The sequence below is a fragment of the Drosophila obscura genome, unplaced genomic scaffold (genome assembly GCF_018151105.1).
Source record: "Drosophila obscura isolate BZ-5 IFL unplaced genomic scaffold, ASM1815110v1 contig_186, whole genome shotgun sequence".
Classification (NCBI taxonomy): Eukaryota; Metazoa; Arthropoda; class Insecta; order Diptera; family Drosophilidae; genus Drosophila; species Drosophila obscura.
The window spans coordinates 3,477,666-3,498,615 of record NW_024542774.1 but is presented as its reverse complement, the minus strand read 5'-3'; the positions used below and the strand labels follow the sequence as shown (position 1 = coordinate 3,498,615).

The following is a 20,950-nucleotide window of genomic DNA, read 5'->3' as shown; positions in this document are numbered from 1 at the left end:
ACTTCCACTTCCACTGCCACTACTCGGGCACAGTTCGGACTGCAATTTCCACTGAAAACGGCGAAACATCGGGCAATGGCAATGTGGATGTGGCTGTGGCTGTGAAACTTGCGGAGGTCGCAAATAGAGTCTCGGTGGCTTGGTGGTAGCAGAAGCACCAGGTTTGGCGTTCGGTGGCCATTATGATGCTGCTCCTTGGGGATCCGACGACAGCAACGGCAACGGCAACCGCAACTGCAAAAGCAACACAAGCAACAGCAGCAGCAGCAGCACAGCAGCAACGTCGATGGACGATTGACGATGGTTGCTGCTCAGGTAGATAAATTCGTAATACAACCGAAACGTCTGCAATTTCTTGGATCTCGGCCTGAAAGTGGCCTGTGTCTTCGTTGGTTTTATGTATAGGACGTATGTATGGATGGACCCCCATTGTCCACAGTCCGGACTGTCCATTGAGGCCTCGACATGTTGCAGGCTGGCTGCATATTCGTTTTTGTTTTTGTTTTTGTTTTGCCTTGCTTTGCTTTCGTTTCAGAGTATTTTGTATTGTTTTGTGTTTTTGCGGTTATCCAGCGCTTTCAACGCCTTGCGATCAATGCTGCTTTGCCGTCCGTCCGTCCGTTCGTCCGTCCATTGTCTTAGTCCGAGACAAGGGCTCAAGCAGCAACATCCTCAGCAGCAGCAGCAGCCATAATTCATGTTTCACGCCCTTTGCGGAGGGCAGACAAATACAAAATGGCAGCTGGGTCGGGTCTGGTCTGTCAGCTGGCTCTGCAATTATTGGCTATGGCCTAATCAAAGGTTCGCTTACGCCATTGATTTTTGGTCGAATTGCATGCAAATTATTGGGCACACAGGAGAGGAATGACCTGAAATGGATAGCTATATTAAAGCTTGTGGGTCGGCTCTGCAATCTATTTCTGTTGGGCAATAGCACAGAAATCTTGGCAATTGCAGGGCTCTCAATTTTACCCTTTCAACCACAGACTTTCAGAGCATGTGTGGGTTGGTTTGCTGCAACATTTACTCATTACTTGAAGGCGTTGCTGTTGCTGTTGCTGTCGCTCGCTTCCGTTTGCCTGCACACACACTCGTGGTATGTACGTATTTGCACAGTTCTCGAGCGAAACAATGTGGCGGATGCATACAATCGTACTCTTGAAATTACACCCAACTCCCGATTGAAGGACTCATGCTACAGTTAAATAAAAAAAAAAACAAACAAACAAAAAAACAAAGGTATGAAAATAAAGACTAAAACCATAATATTGCACCTGCGGGTGCTTCGACTTATTAATTCCCACAAAGTTTGTAGCTTGCGAAATAAGCTGCGGCGAGGTCTCGCCGCCTTCAGATACAGATACACCGACGAAACTGAAGCAGAAGCAGAACCAGAACCACATCAGTAGCGGCAGCTAAAAATTGTCAGCGCCAAATCGAAATCGTTGTTAGATTGGAATTTCAACCCAATTAGGAAATTTTTCAATAAGCGACAACGATATTGGACGAGCCGAGCCGAATCGAGTCGATGCTTCTGCTGTCCTTTCTGCTGAAAAATGCAAAACCTTCGGCGGTCAAGACTACTACGACTATACGAGTACAACCAACTCCACACAAATGCAAGAGTCAGCAAACGATACATAAAATATATTGTTATGTCTGCGGTGAGAAAACTAATTGACGATGACAGCAGTCGACGACGGCTGCCAATAACACTATGCAACAGCCAAAATTGAGCCCAGGAGCCCCCAAGTCTATGGATAAAAGTCGGTTTGGCTCCAGTTAAAATATAAAATTCCCATTTTGTTGGCTAGTGCAATCGACGAGGCTACTCTTACCAGGATCTCTTTTTTTTCCAGCAGTTAGTTGCTGTCGGGGACGGGAATGGTATCGGGCTGGGATGGGATGGCGACAGGACTGGGCAGGAGTAGGGGCAGGGGGCTCGACGGACGCTTTTTCCCCCACATACAAGCTTGTTTGTACGTACGAGTATTGTATGTAAGTGGCCTTCGTAGATTTCTATTTGGGAGATGAAGCAAAAACCGCACCGCAATCGCTTAAAGTTATTTATACGTATGATGGTGAGGGATATAAAAGGTGCCGCCGATGCAGCAGCAATCATTTTGTGTTGCATGAAATTATTGATTTGTTATTTGTGGAATTGCTGCCGGACCCAAACCCATGGCCAGAGTCCAGACTGACCTGACTGTTTCGGCCTTAGCTTTAGCTATAGCTTTAGCTCGTTAAAAGGTCCGAGTCGCCGTGCCGTTGCCGTGCTCTACGCTGATTGCTTAACTTGACTGGTAGCTGCATGTATCTTAATTTTCTCGAATTCATGGCAATTGTTCCAGCCGCTATTACCCAAGAATGCTACGAGAGTGCAGAAATCCAGTCTATCAATTGATCTTGTTGCGACATATAGCAGGTTATGGATGCCGTCAAATTAAATAAATAAGAACTCATAAAAACACAGGCAAAGCACGCCGAACTACACATACCCTTGCAGTAATCTACCTATAGGAAACAGCAGGCAGGGAGCGCCCAACAGTAAAGAAGAAGTGTAAATTATTTTCTAGTTATCTGGTACTTTTAATTAGTTGATACATATTTACATTAATATACTGAGCTTCTGCTTCTTTGTTTGTTTTTGCTGCATCAGAACTTTTCCCATAAACAAGGCAATTTAAAAACGAGCGTGGATTACAATCATAATGGGAACGTAGCTTGGCGCCACGAAATTCAAGCTGAGACTTTGGAAACTTTGCAGCACTTAACTCAACTCAATTTTAGGTGAGAGCCACCTGCCGGCGGTATAAAATTTCACCGTCTAGTTCAAAAAGTCGCCGCAGCGCCACAGTGAAATTTATTGTTTGCCAGCGCCACTATATGTGAAGTTTCAACCTCAAACCGAAAGAAGAAGAAAAAAAGTCGGCAAACCGGAAGAGTTTACTTCTAGCAATGGCGCTGCATTTTCATACATTTTAGCTTTTGCTAGCCATATAAATTGTATCATTGTCTGTGACAAAAGCTCGCCGCCATTAAACTCATTTTCAAGTTGAAAGAAGCCGCGAAGTTCAAATGTGCGGATTATGTTTAGTTTCTGATGATTCTATAAATGTTTAATTTTTTGCCATTTGTGGGCCTATTCTGGTGGGATGGTTGGTTGTAGCTCCATTTTAATGACAACAACAACTTCCATCTCCTTTTTCTGCAAGGGATATTAAAAGCTTCTGCAGTAAAATTGTTTTTTGTTTTTTTGTTTTTTTATATTTTATTTTTATCTAACTTTTTTTTTGAGCCACTAGGTATACAATACGTAAATGTTCAGTTAATGTTTACTTGATTAACGATTAAACGACAGGATCGACAGGACTTATAGCTAAAGACAAATACAATGGTTATCACTTGAGCATGTCTAACAAACTACTCGTTTTGTTTCTATATATAAATGTATATATACTCGCTATATATGCGTAGGTAAATGTATGTTATGGCTTCGTTTTGATTACTTAATTCTGTTCATCCAATAGTGACTATACGTTAATCGAGCAGGCTGAGAAAATCAACGATTTGGCAAACAGTTCACAACTCCCAACATTCATCAATTCATATGGGAGGCTGTCTATATATACGGATAGGGCCAGACCCTGAATGTCTCCTGAATGGCCATCAGTTTAGTCGTTACTGCCATATATGTATATATGTGTATATATCTTACAGTTGCTATCGTACATAGTTTTCATCGTAATACTAGAGTTTATGTTTAAAACTATAAGTTTGCTAAGCCACAAGTAATTTATCTCTACAATATATTTTCATCTTTTAGTATATATTCATGTGTGTATATATGTATGTATGTATGTATGTATGTAAATGCATGGCACCCGTGGGGAACAGAGTTCGTTGAGCAGTTACCTTAGAATAAATACAACACTACAATACTCGTAACTTAGTGACTACTATATAACTATAACTATGACTATGACTATGACTACAGCTACACTTTGATTCAGTATTTATTAATTTCGATTCATGTTTTCTGATTTCGTTTTGTTTGCTTCGTTCGTACATTTTTTAAATAAAAGGCAACTCATGAACATTTTTTTTTTTGTTTTCAACAGAACGCTCCCCCTACCCCTCACCATTCGATTCACAGTGATTTCATATTAACAAACATTGCAGATACATAGATAGTTCGTTTCGTTTCGTTTCGATTCAGTTCTTGTGTGTTAATCTCGTTGAGAAACCTGGCGAAATAAGGAAGAGTTTGTGCCATCGTCTAGTTGGTCGCATTCCTTTCGATGCGTTTTTAGATCCACAGCGGACCAATCGTTTCCACAATAATGTCCAGCACGTCCTGTCGCCCCATTTCCTTCAACGTCAGCAGGAGCGCCATTATCGTATGGGAAACTGAGGTGGAACTGTTGGTGGCGCAGCTGTTGGCTCGACACTCCCACAGATTGAGTATCTGCTCGGTGGGCGAGGGCTTGGTGGCAAAGTAGGCAATATACCGATCCGTGTTCAGCTTCTTCGCCAGCAGACGCCAGTCGCGCTCGTCGGCGCGCGGCGGATCGAGCGCGGCACAGATCAGGCGCTTCGTCACATGCGGCAGCTGGACAAAGTCCATCACGCAACTCTCGTTCACATAGTTGCCCTGGCGATCTATGGAAATCGTTGTGTTTGTGGTGGAGGCCAGCTCTTCCGCAGAGCCGCTCACCGAGTGGGCTGGAATGTTGAATGTACAGTAGTCCGAGTCATCCTTGCCACCTTGGCCGAAGTCCACGCACAGCGTACTCTGGTCCTGCCGTCGCAGGCTGAACTCGCAGTGCAGTATGGAGTTGTTGCTCAGGATGTGATGGTAGGGAATGGCATGCTCATAGGGCGCGGCTGCCTCCATTTCCGCGCACCGTACGCGAATGTTCAGATTGCGGCTGTTCAGCTCGAACGCAAACACCTGACTCTCGCCCAGAAAGCTGCCGCCCAGCTTGCACTCCACACTAGCACAGATGTCCCTGCTGTTGGGCAAGTCCTTGACCACGTAGATGCGCAGACTGCAGTTGCCACTGCTGGGCGGCGTGTGCTGGCTGAAGGCCAGCAACTTCATCTTGATGGCCGGCTGCTGAATGCGCGGCTCGGCCACGATGGCGAAATGCCCCAGTTGCTCCGTCATGATGTACACATGCGTCGTCTCCAGCTGCACGAACATGGGCGTGTTGATGGTCTCTTCGCCCACTGACACAGCTCGCCGCCAGCTTACGTTCAGCTCGTCGTGCTCACTGTCTGCGTGGTAGATGTGCACATGCCACTGCTCCGGAGCCACCAGGCAGTGCGGTATTTTCAGGATCACCGGCTTCACAAAGCTATAGTTGCGCGGAGCACTGTGCACCACGCTGCTGCACAATATGGAACTCTCGGTGGCACAGGACACGCGGCTGCACTCATCGCTCAGCAGCTGCAGCGAGACGTGCTTCTTCAGGCTCTTGCCAATCGCATGCTCCGGCACAAAGAGCAGCAGCTCCCCGCCGTACAGGCGCAGCTGTCCGCCAGTGCTGCCCAGCAGCTCGTAGCTGCTGCTTTTCGAGGCATTCAGTATGGACAGCTTGGCGTTCATATCGAAGGTGGAATTGGCTGTCGGAGGTGCGAAATTTTAGTATGCTTCGCAGATGGATTTTAGCTGAATTGCTTACATGTATCGGCAGTGGATGACTCGCCCGTTTCTGACAAATAGTCCGCACTCAGATCGTCAATGGGATTGGTGTAGCTGAAATTAGATTCATATTAATATTTACTTATACAAAATACCCCTGGAGTACAGGGTATAAAGTCGAACTAGTGGCAAATTGAATAAATTTTCGATTTGTTTGTTAACTTACTTGGCCGCCAGGTTGGGTACATCGTAGTGATGCTCTGTTGCACCGCCGCAGCCCATGCCCATGCCCATGCCCACAATATGCTCGCCGGGCATATAACGATGTCCAGGATTGACATAATCATATCCCAAATTGCTGGCCTCGATGTGCATTCGCATCTCCTTTTTCTCCACAACGCCGGGCATATAATCCGCATCCATGACTGCCAAACATACAAACATATATTCGATTGTTGCCAGAGAACGTAAAGTGGGGGGGTCGTTGGACCCCGATACTCACCTGAGCGGGCCATGTTGTAGTGGGGATTGGCGCGCATTCCGCGACGGGCGCAGCAAATGAGAGCAGCGCCGAAGGCAAAGCAAACGGCGGTTATGAAGGCCAGTCCCAGATAAAGTGTCCAATCGAAATCTGCAATAATAAAGCAAAGCAAACTCCTATCAAACTGCTGAATTTGCCTTTTGTATCCTGTAATTCCAACGGCAGAAGGGCGTTTCAGTTATGCCAAAATGGAAACATGTCTAAGGTGTGTTGGCCAAAACCCGCAAGGAGCAATATCTGTCAGATACTATGGCCTGCATGTACTTAAAGCCGACTTAAGATGCTGCCACCGTCCCAGCACATCAACCAAATCCAATATTTGTGTGAATGGTATTCAAAAAAGCAGCCAGAATTCTCTGCGTAATCTGCCACCCTCATGATTTCGAGGATGCCATGGATGGCAAGCAAAAATCCACACATGCCCGCCCGTACATACATGAGTGTTGAGTCAACCAAACCGAACCGAACCAACACTGAACACTGAACCGAACCTAACAGAACAGAACTGAACAGAACAGAACCGAACTTTTCCATAATCAAACGGGGTCGGGTCGGGCGCATCCTCAACCATTGTCATCAATCCCGAGCATCCATGCGTATCCGTATCTGGCGCTCTGCTGTGCCGTGCCTTGCCACAGAGAGCTCTGTATGTCTGTATTTAATGTTTTATGTTTGTATGCTCATCCCCAGTCCAGCTACGTCTATTTCGCATTATTATTCGCCGCCGGCCCCCCGTCGCCAGCCAGTCAGCTCCGCAGCGACATCCCGATCCCCATCTCACATCTCCCATATACCCATCACATCTACCACCTACCACCTCCCACCCGATGACTCCCATTGTTGCGCGCTGCCTGTTTCCGCTGCTGTGATTGTTGTCGTCATTGTTGCTGGCGCTGACGGTGCCTGTGACTGGTTGGGCTGGCGAAAAGGAATCGCTGCAGCGCAAGGAATTACTCCATATATATATTATGATTATTATACTCGGAATGGGATGTACAGCTCGAGCTTTTCACAGAGCTGAGCTGAGCGAGTGGAGTGTGGAGCGTGGAGTGGTGTGGAGTGCGGGGTGTGGGGTGTGGCGTGGAGTGGGCGGACGCATTATACAATGTATGAAATGAGCAATTATATTCGCTGTAAATCAGCGGCAGCATCGGAAACAGAAGTAAAGCCGTCATCCCCAACCGGGATAGACATACTCCTTGGGCTTGGGCTTTCGTTTTCCATTTCGCCTCCTTTGTGCAGCTTGCATGCTGCTTTTTATTTTTAGACATTGTGCCTGGACGGGACATCAAAAGCGTAGTCGTCCTCTTAGCATGACAAATACGCTTTTAATATCGGATGTGGATGACCGGGGTAGGGGACCTGGGGGCCTGATGGCCTGAGGGCCTCCCACAATGAGCCACAAGGAAGACCGCAACTGTTGCCGTTGGCACAATTGTAAGTAGGTATTGGCATCCCCGGGGACTGGATTTGCAAAATGTAATAAAATGGAAAATAAGCTGCACCGAGCAGAGCAGAGTCGAGTAGAGTTGTGTACCGGGGTCCAACCACTTGCCACTCTTCATTCTGTCTCCCGATTCGAAAACTTTTCAACAGCAATCAAATGAAAGCCAGGCACAAACCTGCGAAACATCAAACATTGTGCGAATGGCAAGTCCTTGTGCCCTGATCCTTTCAATTACACAGTGTGACAGCCATCTAATTGATCCCCATGGACCGCACACACAAACCCCAAACTATGCTTGAGTTGGGTCAACCTCCACCACCCCGTTGAGCATCGAAGCAAACAGCAACAATGACACGGGAATGGCTCTGATTGAGAGGGGGGGAGAGCTAGAGAATGGGATGCGAATGGGGATGTGAATGGGGATGCGAGGACATGACGCTGCCGTTGTTGTCTTCGCCGCATGCCTAATTATCTGGCAAAGCTCAAAAGCAACAGAAACAGACCCCAGACCCCAGACACAGACCCACAGCTTAAATATCAATTCCGAAATCGGCTGCGATTGATTTGCGACCCTTCGATTGAGCTCTGCAGCCTGGAGTTGGGTTGGAATACGGGTTAGGGTTTGGGGTCTGTTGGGGGTTGGGGTTGGGGGTTTCATGGGTTTGCGGGGGTGGAAAGTCCATTCTTTCTGTCACGAATATAAATACAGCTACTCTTGGTCGGGATGGATGCCGTGCACAAACAAAATGCACTTGGTTAATTTCCCATTGTGACAATCAGCGTTGAGTGCTCAGCTTTTGTGTGGTTGGGGTCGACACAAGAGACTGAACTGGGACCTGGTCGGCGTCTGTGCCTCCGTCTCCGTCTCCGTCGACTGTGATTTGTTATTGTTGTCTAGCTGTCTACTCTGTTGCTGTTCGCCTTGTCTGTTTTGCTGTTCTGCAGTCCCGCTGTCCTGTGCTGTCCTTCCTGCCACTGACATAAACACACTTACCATCCTTGCCAATATGACACTGCTCGCCACGGCACTCGGCCGTTTGTGTGTCTTTTCCGGCGCACAATGATTTGCCATATCCTGAGCCACCATCAGTCGCAGTAGCATCCAGCAGGGCTGCGCTTCCGCTGATGCTGCTGAGGGCCGCCATGCCCACGCCCACTCCAGTCAGCAGTAGATCCCCGGCTTCATCGGCGTCAGATGTCTGCGTCAGGCACTTTCTGCGACGCACTTGTATACACTCCGCGGAGCAGATGCTCCAGTCGCTCCACGCGGACCAACGGGCCACTGTCGGAAGAGAGTGGGGAGAGGAGAGCAAAGAGGAGAGTTTAGAAATCAAAAGTCATATTAACATGATTTAGCACACATACAGCGCCCGACAGCGCCACTCCCGGCCTCATATATCACGTGTAGGCCAAAGTCAGGGACGTGGCTGTGGCTGTGGCTGCGGCTGTATGCCCGTAGCTGTCAGGGGCCAGAACTTCGGTCATGGATGCAACAAATATAGCAACGTTTGCCCTAAATAGGTGGTGGATGTGGTTGATCTAATAGCTGGTCCGTAGGGAGAAATCGAAAGTTGTTCCCACCATAATGTAGAGCACCCACCCGCACCCCTTCCTTGGGGGCACCATTCAAATCACAGCGCCACTGTTGATTCTTGTGTGGGTGAGCAAAAGTGATTGTCATTTTGAATGCTTTTCTATTTTCTATTTTCGCATTTTCTTTGCTTTTTCAATATCCATTTTTGGTGTTGAGGGAGAAAACGGAAAGTCCGAAAGCTAAACAAAAATATTCTTAGAGTTGGGGGGTTTCGGATTGGCAGCTAAAAATATGTAGAGTATATACACATGTATGTATATGTATATACGTATGTATGTATATCGGCATTTGGCACTTCCTGTTTTTGGAAACATAAAACCACCCTCACATAAGGGCAGAGACTGAGGCTCGGACTTGTCGCCCCATCATCACTATGCCCTGGCATTTATTTTCCCCATTCCAGCGTGCGCATCCTCTCATCCTCATCCACATCCCCATCCACATCGTCGTGCCAGCCATGGCGGTGTGGCAAGGGTCCCCGGGACTGTTGCATGAATCAGAGAGCGTGAGTCTTGGTAAGTGATTTTTAAGTTTCTATCTGCCGCAATGACGTCACTTTTTGCGACGACCCCAAAAACAGAAGTAAGTCACTTCGCCTAAAGGCAGTTCGGGTAGTTTTTGGGGCAGACCCTGGCACTGGGTGGCGAATTACTCAATGGCTGGATATGGATATGAATGGAATCTAATGGTTGGTTGGTTGGTTGGGTTCTGATGCTGATGCTTTGGGCTCAGTTTAACACAATTGTTTATTGAATTGTAAAGAGGGCCAACGATGCTGACTACTGGGGATCTGAACGGGGTTCGGGGTGAGGCCCAACTAAAAAATTTAACTGTCGTTGCCTCGTTAAGCATTCAAGTTTAACTGCTCGAACACAATGTCAGTCATATTGAATGTTCGCCCGCCCAACCCCCCAATGCGTCCTCCCCAAAGGCCTTGTCGCCTCTCCTCCCACCCCTCGGGAAGCCTTTTGAAAGAAATGCACACTGTCAGGCTTTCGTTTCAACTTACTGCGCTTACTCGACGAAATGTCAAATCCATCAGTGCTCACGATTTGAGTATCCTCTGTTGTTGGCAGGCGACATCGGCACACAGCGTGGGCGTGGGCGTGGCGTGGCGGCAGGGCGATGAGTGAATAGCAGGACCATAAGGTTGACACGGTTCCATGGGGATGAAAAGTTATAAGATGGAAGAGAACGCCAAAAACGGAAAAAAAAAAACGAAACCCAAGCGAAATTTAAAATTAATTTTATGACACACTTTTCATAGAATAAAAGCCCACAACAGCATCCCCCTGCCCAAACCCTTACCACACCCACACCCACACCACTCGCCCAGCCACCCACTCGAGTGTACTGCCATCGCTCCTGCACAGTAGCCTGCCCGCCCGAATCCCCGGATCCCTCACCATTTGTCCCGCTTGTCTGTCAACAATTGCTCATTGCTGTGCCCGCTGCGCGCCTGGCCAAGTATCTATTGCTTGCTGTGTGTGTGTGTGTGTGTGTGAGCCACTACAATACAATGCAATACAATAAATTTACATGAATAAATGTGAAGAGTCTCAAACACATGCCGCCCGTGCGTCTGTCAAAAAAAAAGAAACCGAAGCGCCCCAGCTACCACCACCAGAACATGCCCATTCCCCGATTTTGGTCTCAGGCCCCAGTCTCCAGTGCGTAGTCCGTAGTCTGTAGTCCGGAGCCCTTGGAGAATGTCCCTTCCCCCTTGCACTGATGCCTTTGTCACCATTTAGTCAGTAGCTTGCCGCAGGCAGAATCGTTCTCGTTCCCCCAACGGCAACTACGCAGCCAGGCAGTCGCTCCAATCTATCCATCTATCCGTATATATGTATATGTATGCATGTGGAGATATCTGTCGTCGTCGTCGTCACTGGCAAAGGCAAAGGCACCCACAGCAGCCCAGCCGAATGCGTGTTTAAAATGAAATACTCGGCACTCACTCAAATATTTATTGCACTAAGATTACACTGGGGGTATAATGACTGCAGCTGGAGAGCTGTTCGTATCGGAGTTTCCAGCTGCAAATGGAAAATATACTACGCGCAACTCTACCATACCAAAGGGTATTCTTGGATCGGAGTGACCGCGAGTACTCCCGTTTTTTTTGGTTTGGTTTGTTTGAACGCCACTTGAACTTTTGCGTCATGCAGTGCAGTGCTTTCGGCTTTCGGCTTTGGACTTTCCTATACCTCACCAAACCCCTCTTTGCCAGCCCCCACCAGCTGCTTGTATGAAAAATGTGCGCCATTCTCCACTCAACGCTCCAGGAGACGTCAATGGCAGCGGGAATGGCAGAATTCAGGTGGCACGATGCTGAGACCAGACCGCAAATGGCATTTAAATTGACAATTTCGTTGCTGGTGGCTGGTGTTACAATAGTGCTGCCACTCCCACTCCCCACATTAAAGCTGCGCACACCACATCTCTCATGTATATGTATATGGGGATACATATGTAGTACGTATGTATGTATATATCGTGTGGACATACCTGGACAGGCAGCGCAGTCCGCAGATTTCTGTATCTGTGGCCCTGGACACTGGGCGCCCCCATTTAAGGGCATTGGATTGGTGCAAGTGCGCGACCGCTTACGTCCCTGGCTCGGCTTGCCCGCGCACTTGCACTCGCGCCAGGGGCTCCAGGTGCTCCAGCCTCCATTCACTAAAAAGAGTACAGAGAGTACGTGTAAGTGGAGTGTATAACTTGGGATTGCATTCGCTGGGGGGTACTGACCATAGACAATCAGCACAGCGGAGTCGGAGACCCGCTTTCCCGCAATATTCTCCGCACTGCAGCTGTAATTGGCCATGTGTTGCAGCGCCACCGGGCGGAAGGTCAGTGTGCCGCCAGCCACGGCCAGCCCCGGCTCGCTGTCGGAGGTTATTGCCGCGTTGCTCTTGTACCAGGAGAGCTTTGGCTCCGGAAAGCCGCCGGGTGGCTCACAGTGCAGTTCCGCCCGACTACCCAGCTCGAGGCGCAGCGAGGTGGGCGACTGGCCGAAGGTCTTGCGTATATCTGTTGGGGGAGAGGGAGATATAAATGCAGATATAAATAGAGATACAGCGACGGATATGGAATACAGGGGGGAATCAACCCCCAGCCCTGGGTACGGGCTGAGCACTCACATGCAATATGCACCGTGGCGGCCTGACTCTTGACCACGCCACGGGACGACCAAGCGTGGCACTCGCACTTGAACGGCCCCTTGCCAAAGTACTCGTCCACCAGATCGCGGTGAATGGTGGCCGTGACCTCTTCCATGTGAACGCCCGTGTGTGGATCCACGTGCTTGTCGTGCGTCGATGGCGGCGGCTGGGAGCTGCCACTGCACTTGAAGATCACCTGCAGTGAGTGGGAGGCCTTGCACTTGAGTATGGCCGGCCGATTCTTCACCACAAACACGCTCTCCGGCTCGCTGAGGAAAATGGGCAGCGTATTGCTGCCTTCGGCGGCACTGAGTTTGCCGCCGTTGAACTCCTCCAGGAGCGTGCCTCCAGCCCCTGCCGAGGCGGAGCCCAGTCCCATCCGGCCATTCTCGTCCTCGCTGCTATTGCTGAGCAACTCAATATTGGTTCTCTGTGGGGCACTGTCCTCGGTGACCAGTGCATTGGCGAAGGGCGCCAAGGCAGTCAGTGGGTCGATGCCAGCTTCCTCCATGGAGTCGGACATGCTGCCGTAGTCCACCTGTGGCAGCTCCCTGCCTGCCACGGCCAACACTAGCCATGCTAGCTGAAGGTTCACTATGAGTATAATCACATTTCCGGCTTTATTAATCACCGACGACGACGTCATGCTCGCTGCTTAGGTTTCGCTGCTTCGCTGTCAGTTTGTACGTTTCCCTGAGTGCCACGCACAGGTTGCCTTTGTCCTGCGTTTCCTGTGCGACTGTTGCACCTGCCCAGGCCTCTGTGGCAGTAGTTGTGGCTGTTGCTGTTGCTGTTGCTGCTTCTGCTTCTGCTTTGGTGAGATAGCTGCAGGCATTAGCATTAGCTGCACACTTGCATTGTTGACGTGGTAAATGGGATCTGGAAAGACAGATAAAAGAAAACCTATAAGCGGACTTACTTTTTCAATCAAGAGCCGAGCCTGGCCAACAAAAAGACTTTCCATCCACTCCCCATCCACTGGCAGGCATAAGAACCCTGAGAGGTGTGTCAAGCGGCAAATTGTGTCTATGAATTGACTAAAGTGTTCATATCTTGAAGGTGCACACTCCACTCCACTGCCTACGCTGTCCGACTTGCGGGTACTCTATCCTTGGTTTAGGCCTTCTTCTACCATATTTTTTCGTTTAACCTTCTGCGAGCATAGTTTACACAGATTAATATCACTTATTCTGAATATATATCAAATGAAGCTGGTAATGACATTGCTGGCCGACCGACACTTCCTGCCCACTCCCAGCGAGCGTAATCGATAAGTTGTCATCATCAATCAAAGGGCCAATACTCTCCACACCAAGAGTAGTCCAAGTGTAGGACAGCCCCGAATGGCCACAGGTTACAAAATTTCCCCATTAGCTATGCAAGTCATGCGTCGGCTTCTACGAATCGTTGGTACCTAATCGAAATATTAATAACAGGTATAAGTATGCTCCACAGACTGCAGTTCCCCTTCCCCCTTCGGGCAGCGCACCTAGACAGGACGTTGTGTCACGGAGGGACGTGGCTCCGTTCCCCTGCTGCTTCTTCTGCTGCTGCTGCTGCTGCTGTTGTTGTTGTTGTGTTGTGGGAAATGCGCCTTTTGTCTTTTCTGAGTTTCTGAATTATTAGGTAGTTGTCTGTAGAGGGAGCGAGATGGATGCATACCAGCACGAACTGTGCGATAGCTCCGGCTTCAGTCTTTGCCTTTGCCTTTGCCTTTGAGTTTCAGTTTGCGTTTGAGTTTGAGGTTTATGTGTTTGGCTTTGTAATTATGTATTAATCATGCATAAGTTAAAACTTCTGGCTTCCCCCCTGCACCACTTCAAACACGAATCATATTGCTGCCCACCGATGACGTTGATGACGTCCATTAAAAGGCGCATCAGTAGTAAAAAGTCCATATGCAAATGTTGCGGAAACGGTGAAATATGTGAAAAGTGTATACGATTAGGGGACCGGAGCCGGGACATGAGCCACGCTCCCAGGAGCCGTGACCACGAATCGTAATAAAATATCGGGTAATAAGAAATTAAAGGGGAAATAATACACATTTCATTGGAGGCTTAAACGACAATCATCATTAACATCATCATCATCCTCTTTCTCATTATCATCAGAATCATCATCGTTTCATTTGGCTTAAGCGCCTTTTATGCGTAATTCAATTGGATTTACAGGGTGCTTGTGGACACTTGAGTGTCTGTCAATATTCTCCATATCGTGCTGGTGCGGTGCGGACAAATGGATGTCGATGTAGATGTCGATGTGTATGGGATGGATGGTTGGACTGTGTGCGCCTCATGTAGCTGACCAGATTATAATGGTCTTCCCCCACCCGTCTCTTCAATGGGGTAATGTGCACACACATTTTGTTTTGTGTGCATTTAATTATAGATGGAATATTGAGGTTCGTTTTGTTTTCGATTTGTCTAGACTCTGTTTGACTAGGCCCAGAGATTCGTGTTATTTGCAGGGCCACTTTGAAGCCATAATCCGACTCGCAGTAAATTAAATCGATATGCGGGATATAAATCGCTGATTTTGGCCCATAAACACTATTAATTTCGTTCTTTAGAGCAAAACCAGCCTCATGGAAAGATTATTCAACAAATGGCACATTAAATTGACAATTTCAATCAAAGGAAGGAAGTCTGCCTTATCGCTGGAACATCCATCACCAATCGTCAATATACTCGTAAGTATCACTGGATGCCGATGCCGATGCTGATGCCGATGCTGGGGCATTACATTTTAATAGGTTTTTAATGAAGCAAAGTAGGCCAAATGGATTGTGCGCGGCGCTTATCAGCGACTTTTCATTGTCTGGCTGTTTGTATGTGTGTGTGTGCACTTGTTAATCAAATCGATTTTATTTATTGAAAGCAAACTTGTCGTCGGAAAATACAAAAAAAACTTTGCATTGATTTCGGCACGCAAGCCCACATGTGGAGGATGGAGGCCCTCCTCCACTCCACTGACAAACTGTGTGTGACACACGCGGGCAGGCAGCTCGAGATGCATAGCCAGATATACTCGTACTCGCACTCGCACTCTCACGTACATATATTGTAAGGGGTGATTACTCAGAAGCCCCGCCAAACTTTGACGATGTCTTGTCTCCAGCTACGTGGGGGAGGAGACCCGCCCAGCTTCTTCCTAGGCTGGGCGGATGGATGGATGGATGGATGGATGGGATGGGATGGTTGTGAATGAAAGATTGCGTGGGATAATCGGCGTCGTATTCAATTTAATATCACAACTATTGCCGCAAAAGACGTAGGACTGAGGACGGAGGACCGGAGAAGCCCTTCCTGTGCCGAATGAAAACTTCCAAGTGAACTTCTTCTGTTGGGGCAAATGTCGACAGCGACAGCGACAACAACAACGATGACGAAGGCGAAGACGGCGACAGAGATTCTTCGGTTGGACGGACGAAATAAAAAAGAGAGCAGTAGGAGAGTGAGCAGGAGCGGTGGGGCGGGGTGGGATGGAGTACGCACATGCAGACAATAAGAGGAGGAACGGAACGGAACGGAATGGAGGAGCAGAGCACACAAAACAAGTGAGCATTCTATAAAATAATTGATGGCTGACGACTCAGTTGCTTGGCAGCAATAATTTTTATACTTCGGGGGCACTCACGCACACTCGCACACTCGCGCACTCGAGCACTAAAATCAAATGCCACTCGAAACGCTGCGGCAGATACGAGTATGTGCTACGCTATGCGATGGCGACTGCCTGAAGTGGATGTGGATGTGGCAGATGCCGCTGCTTCAATTGCGTGTGACTCTTGTGTGCTGCTGCTGCTGACTCCTCCTCCTGGACAATACTCGTACGAGAGCATGTAGTGTATGTAGTTATGTTGTACAATCTCTGGAACATCTGTAGCACAAATGAAATCTTTAATACTCAAGGGACCGTGCTGTGCTGGTGCTGGTTCCTATGGCAATAGCAATCGCAATCGCTGCCGCATCTGTATTTCACATGTTGCGCATTTTGCCCACACACTCCTGTCCGACTCTGACTCTGCTCCTCGCCTCCCCTACCCACCCAGAATGCCAGAATGCCAGACTGACAGTGGCAGCTATTGTGAGATCGCTGCTGCCTCGCTCGCATTTAATTTTTTCGGGCAACGCTTGTCTTGTAATCAAACAATTAAAGATGATTTTAATTAATCTATTTATAAGAGACGTTGCCTTGCTCGCTCACTCGCTGACTGTGCCAGTCCTCCCTCATAACTGTTCAAAAATGTATGTGACGAGCGTTTGGCCATGACTGTGGGCGGGGTACGATGCGGGGATGATGAAACAACTCTACGGGAGATACACGAGTACAAGCAGAGCAACAACAGCAACAGCGACATCGACATCGAGAAACATCTTTAAATTAATTAAGCGTAATTGTTGAGGAATTAGAAGTAGAAACAAAAGTTTCAACCATGAATTATGGACTGCTGTCACATGGAGAGCGAGCGAGCGAACGCATGTTGCTACATGCCACTCGAGATACATATTCGAGATAAAGCAGGCCAGGCCAGGCTGCATGCAATAAAGAAATTATTTATGATTCCATCAGCTGAATGTAGCACAACACAAGCTGGGCCAACTGGTGATGACTCTTATCATTTGTATCTTATTAGCAAAGTTCTAATGTGGCTGAAAGTGGCCGAGTCCGAGGCCCGAGGCCCAAAACAAATGATGACCATCAGATTGTAGGCGAAAGTTTGTCGGGGGCTGGACTAATTTATGATGCTAAACGCAAAATCGATGGCTGGTAGTTGAGGCAATGAAAGCTGCCCCCATGCGAAGATACACTGGTTAATCTGTTTGAGAGACCTACCCTCGAATCTACCCGACCCGAGGCATCTACTGGGTAGGTTCTGTACACAAACTGATACTGAACTACCTAGATCCTAGGCATATTAATTCCATTCCGTCTTTATGCTCTCGCCAACATCGATGATGTCGGATCAATACAACAATTTACGATGGTTCCTCTGGCTTCAGTTTCAGCTACCTACTTTCATCTTTTGGGGGGGAGAACAAAAGCCGCTGCCGAAAGAAACGAGCCTATTCTTTCTCGGCATATCGATGATCGACATCTAATCCACTGCTAAGTCGCGTCCCATATACCTCGAACCTCGAACCTCGAACCCGAACCCGAATGGGCTCTTATGCATATGTTGTAGGCCTAGGCCTAGGCCTAGGCTGGCAGGCCCAGGTGACTGCCCCGAATGACAATTAATCACCACAGGAGTCAAAGATGTTCAAGGGGCATTGGGCATGGGCATGGGCATGGCAGAGTATGTAGTATACTCATTCCTATCCATTCGCTATCCGACGTTCCCATGCCCCAGCCCTTGTTTGCTCATCTAAGGGAACAGCTGTATGTCTCTCTGTATGTTGCACAACCCCTAAAATTATGACGATTGAGCCAAGTGTGAGAACATGCGAGTGTGAGTGTTACTTGTAAAGGGTAAGGCTCCGCGTAAATTGTTAAAAAAGCATAAACCAAAGTGTGAGTCCAATCATTACGTGCATTTGTCAAGGCCTGAGAATTATTTTGAATGTCCCTGCTGGTAGTAGACACTCTATCCCATCCCATCGCTCTCGCTCTCTCTCTCTCTTCGTCTGTCTGTCAGTCAGTCCGCTCAGTCAGTTAAAACGTCCAAAGGGGATCATTATATGCCAATTGGCGATTGTTTGTTACCCCACTCACAATGCCGCCGCGTGTTGGGGAGGGTTGGTAATTGCAGTTCACATTTGAATTTCAATTTCAATTTGAATAACGGTTACAAGCCCAAATTATAACTGTAATTGCGGCATGTTGTACGCTGCATCTCGTCGTCGTTGTTGTTGTTGTTGTTGTGACTATTATAATTGTAGCTGCTGCATCTTTGATCAATGAATTGAGTGCTGCTCTCATGAGGGCTTCTCGACAATCCACGCCACGCCACTCCACTCCACTACACTTCACCTCCCCTACCGGCTATAGCTGGCTGACAAGAAAAACCAAACCAAAATACACATAAAGCAGAGAACCTAAGCGCAATCATAAAATAAAAAAAAATAATAAAAATAAAAATACATGATGCCGTTCCAAAGGGCACGCTTTTCATAATAAACATTAGCGAGCAGACCCGGACACAGGGCCTGGCCTCCTCCGCGGTCACATGGTTCGTGGGTCGCCCACAACACACAACACACCGACCGACCGACTCCACTTGGTTCCGTCCGGCCGCGTTCCGTTCCGTTGCCGCTGTCGCCGCTTTTTGTTTGTTTGTTTGTGAATTGGTCGTCTTTAGTTACACTTGAATACTCGTAGTCGTACGCTTTTGTATGGATATGGACGGTGTCGCCGGTTGAGCGAGTGTGAGGGGTGTGTGTGTGTGCTCGTGGGGGCAATGCAATGGTTTCTGGTTCGCACTTCACCTACTCAGTGCACCTCAAAAATAGATATGCACCGGCATACTTAGTGGCGCAGGAGAAGCGCACTGCACTGCACTGCAGGGGCAGTGTCCCCATTGTGTGTCTCATGTCCGAAAAGGAGAAGGGTTCTTATTATAGCTAAGCATCGGAGCAGCTACTTACACGTTGTCGTCCTTTCGTGGCTGCTGCTGGTGGCTGGTGGTTGTGAGCTGCAGGGCGACCAAAGGAGCGGGCCTTCTTGGAGGCGCGCATGTATCCGGATCCAGTTACAATCCTGTCCCGTCCCGTCCCGTTCTGTTCTGTCCTGTCCCCTCCCTGAGTGTCCTATCGTTTCCTTGCGAGCCGGGCGTACCTTGTGTGTGCTCAGGACATCTGTAACCTTATCGCCTTTCACTTTAGTCTCTTAGTTTTTTGTTTGTTAGGCCTGCGTACGTTGTCCCCAGGACGTCAGTATTTCATATTTTTCATCAGCCCTCACATACACATGTGCTATCTGCACATTCATTAAACTCGGCACTCGCACACAGACACACACAGACAACGGGCGAACATCCCGTTGGTGTCTTGCCTCCTTGCACAATATCACTCCAACATCAAAATCATCCCATCTACGTTGTTTTTGTTGTTGTTGTTGTTTTGAAATCACACACGTCCAGTTCAGGTATCTTTATGCACTTGTTCTCGTTCTTGCAGTAGCAATTAATACTCTATCCCGCATCTGGATTCGTAATATCATGCTCCCAGCTTTATAGCGTTCGAATTTCAATACGATGCACACGACCGAAACACGCAAAACAGGAACTCTGGTGACGAGCCAACGAACGACGACCCGACTGCGCTAACGGTCCGAATCGAAATAAACGCCGAAGTGGCTGTGGCTCGTTGTAGCGGTATAACTATAGGAAATACCATTCCATCGGGGTGCTCATATCATCGCGAGAGCGCAAACGAAAGAGAGAGACCGAGTAGAGAGTGTATGGGAGTTAGCGCTGGCGACTACTCTCTGTGGGCGCCTCCACAGCATCCCCAGGAGCATGTCTTGTTGTTCCCGACTCTGGCATATGTTGTGCAGGAAGTGGGGAGCACTGGGAGCTCGCTCTCCATCGTTCTGGAGCGAGTTTACGATGTGATGTGTGTATTTATACGTGTGTATGCTTCTCTGGCTATTTTGTATCTTCCGCTGCCCTGCCTGTGATTCTAATTTTACGCACTGGATTCCTGAGATGCTTCCATATTTTCGTTTGATGATTTATTGACTGCAGCAGCAATTAAGACCTTTTACTTCGCTTTTTATCAACTTCACTGACATTGACGACGAATGGGGCGGCTGGGGGCTTGGGCTGCTGTGCGGAGTCTGCCTTCCTTCTTATTTATATTTTGTTGTGCGCGCATCCACACAGCACTACACTGCACTCCGCTCTACGCACGCACTCCTACGCCAGGAGCAATAATGTCTGATGATTGCTCTCTTCCGTTTTGTTATACTTTTGTGAAACAAAAAACTATAGTTGAACTTTGCACAACCCCGCAGCACATTTATTGTTCATGTAAAATATAAAAAAGCTGTGCCTTTTTCCCCGAGTGTTTAACGGTTTCAATTCGGAGAGAGGAGCGAGCGCATCCTTTTAGGCAGGTTTGATTAGATATTCAATTGATATATCGATATATATTAGGTAATTTTTATAATATATTTTAAGGTGAATAATTTTTGCTGGCATTATGGAATTTTCCGAGTTCAAATCTACAATACTTTCCAGATGTTTTCGTTATAAAAATCGAATTAGAATTATTATCTCTGCTTCTGGAGGAGACAACAGAGACATCTGGCGGAAAAGTATGTTACCTAATTTTATTTGGCGCCCATAATAATTTAAAATTTAGCATATGGAATCACACTAAACTGAATAATTTCGTTTGTTCGTAAGCTTATAGCTTCTTAGCACAGCTTATTGTTGCATAGTGTTATATTATTGTTCCTACACCATTATATTTATGATAATCATCACCAAGATATAAAATATCGCTTATCTGATTCCTAGAGAGGGAAGAAACGAGACGAGCTCGTTCTGCCAATCGCACAAAACTATCGCTATTTTGTATATCGTCAGAATAAATTTAACGAATTTATA

The 20,950-nt window shown here is 47.8% G+C and overlaps 1 protein-coding gene across 1 annotated transcript; it reads right to left on the bottom strand.

The window, feature by feature from the left end:
- Positions 1-3,274: 3,274 nt before the first annotated feature.
- On the bottom strand, positions 3,275-20,396 carry LOC111078138 (netrin receptor unc-5). The gene is made up of 10 exons (XM_022372680.2): positions 18,984-20,396; positions 12,373-13,272; positions 11,981-12,262; positions 11,738-11,908; positions 10,239-10,292; positions 8,630-8,917; positions 6,150-6,278; positions 5,874-6,072; positions 5,688-5,761; positions 3,275-5,628 (listed from the first exon to the last, which is right to left on the bottom strand). The coding sequence occupies exons 2-10, from the start codon at positions 13,037-13,039 to the stop codon at positions 4,310-4,312; spliced, it is 3,183 nt and encodes a 1,060-aa protein (XP_022228372.2). The 5' UTR covers positions 13,040-13,272; positions 18,984-20,396; the 3' UTR covers positions 3,275-4,309.
- Between the last annotated feature and the right edge of the window lie 554 nt (positions 20,397-20,950).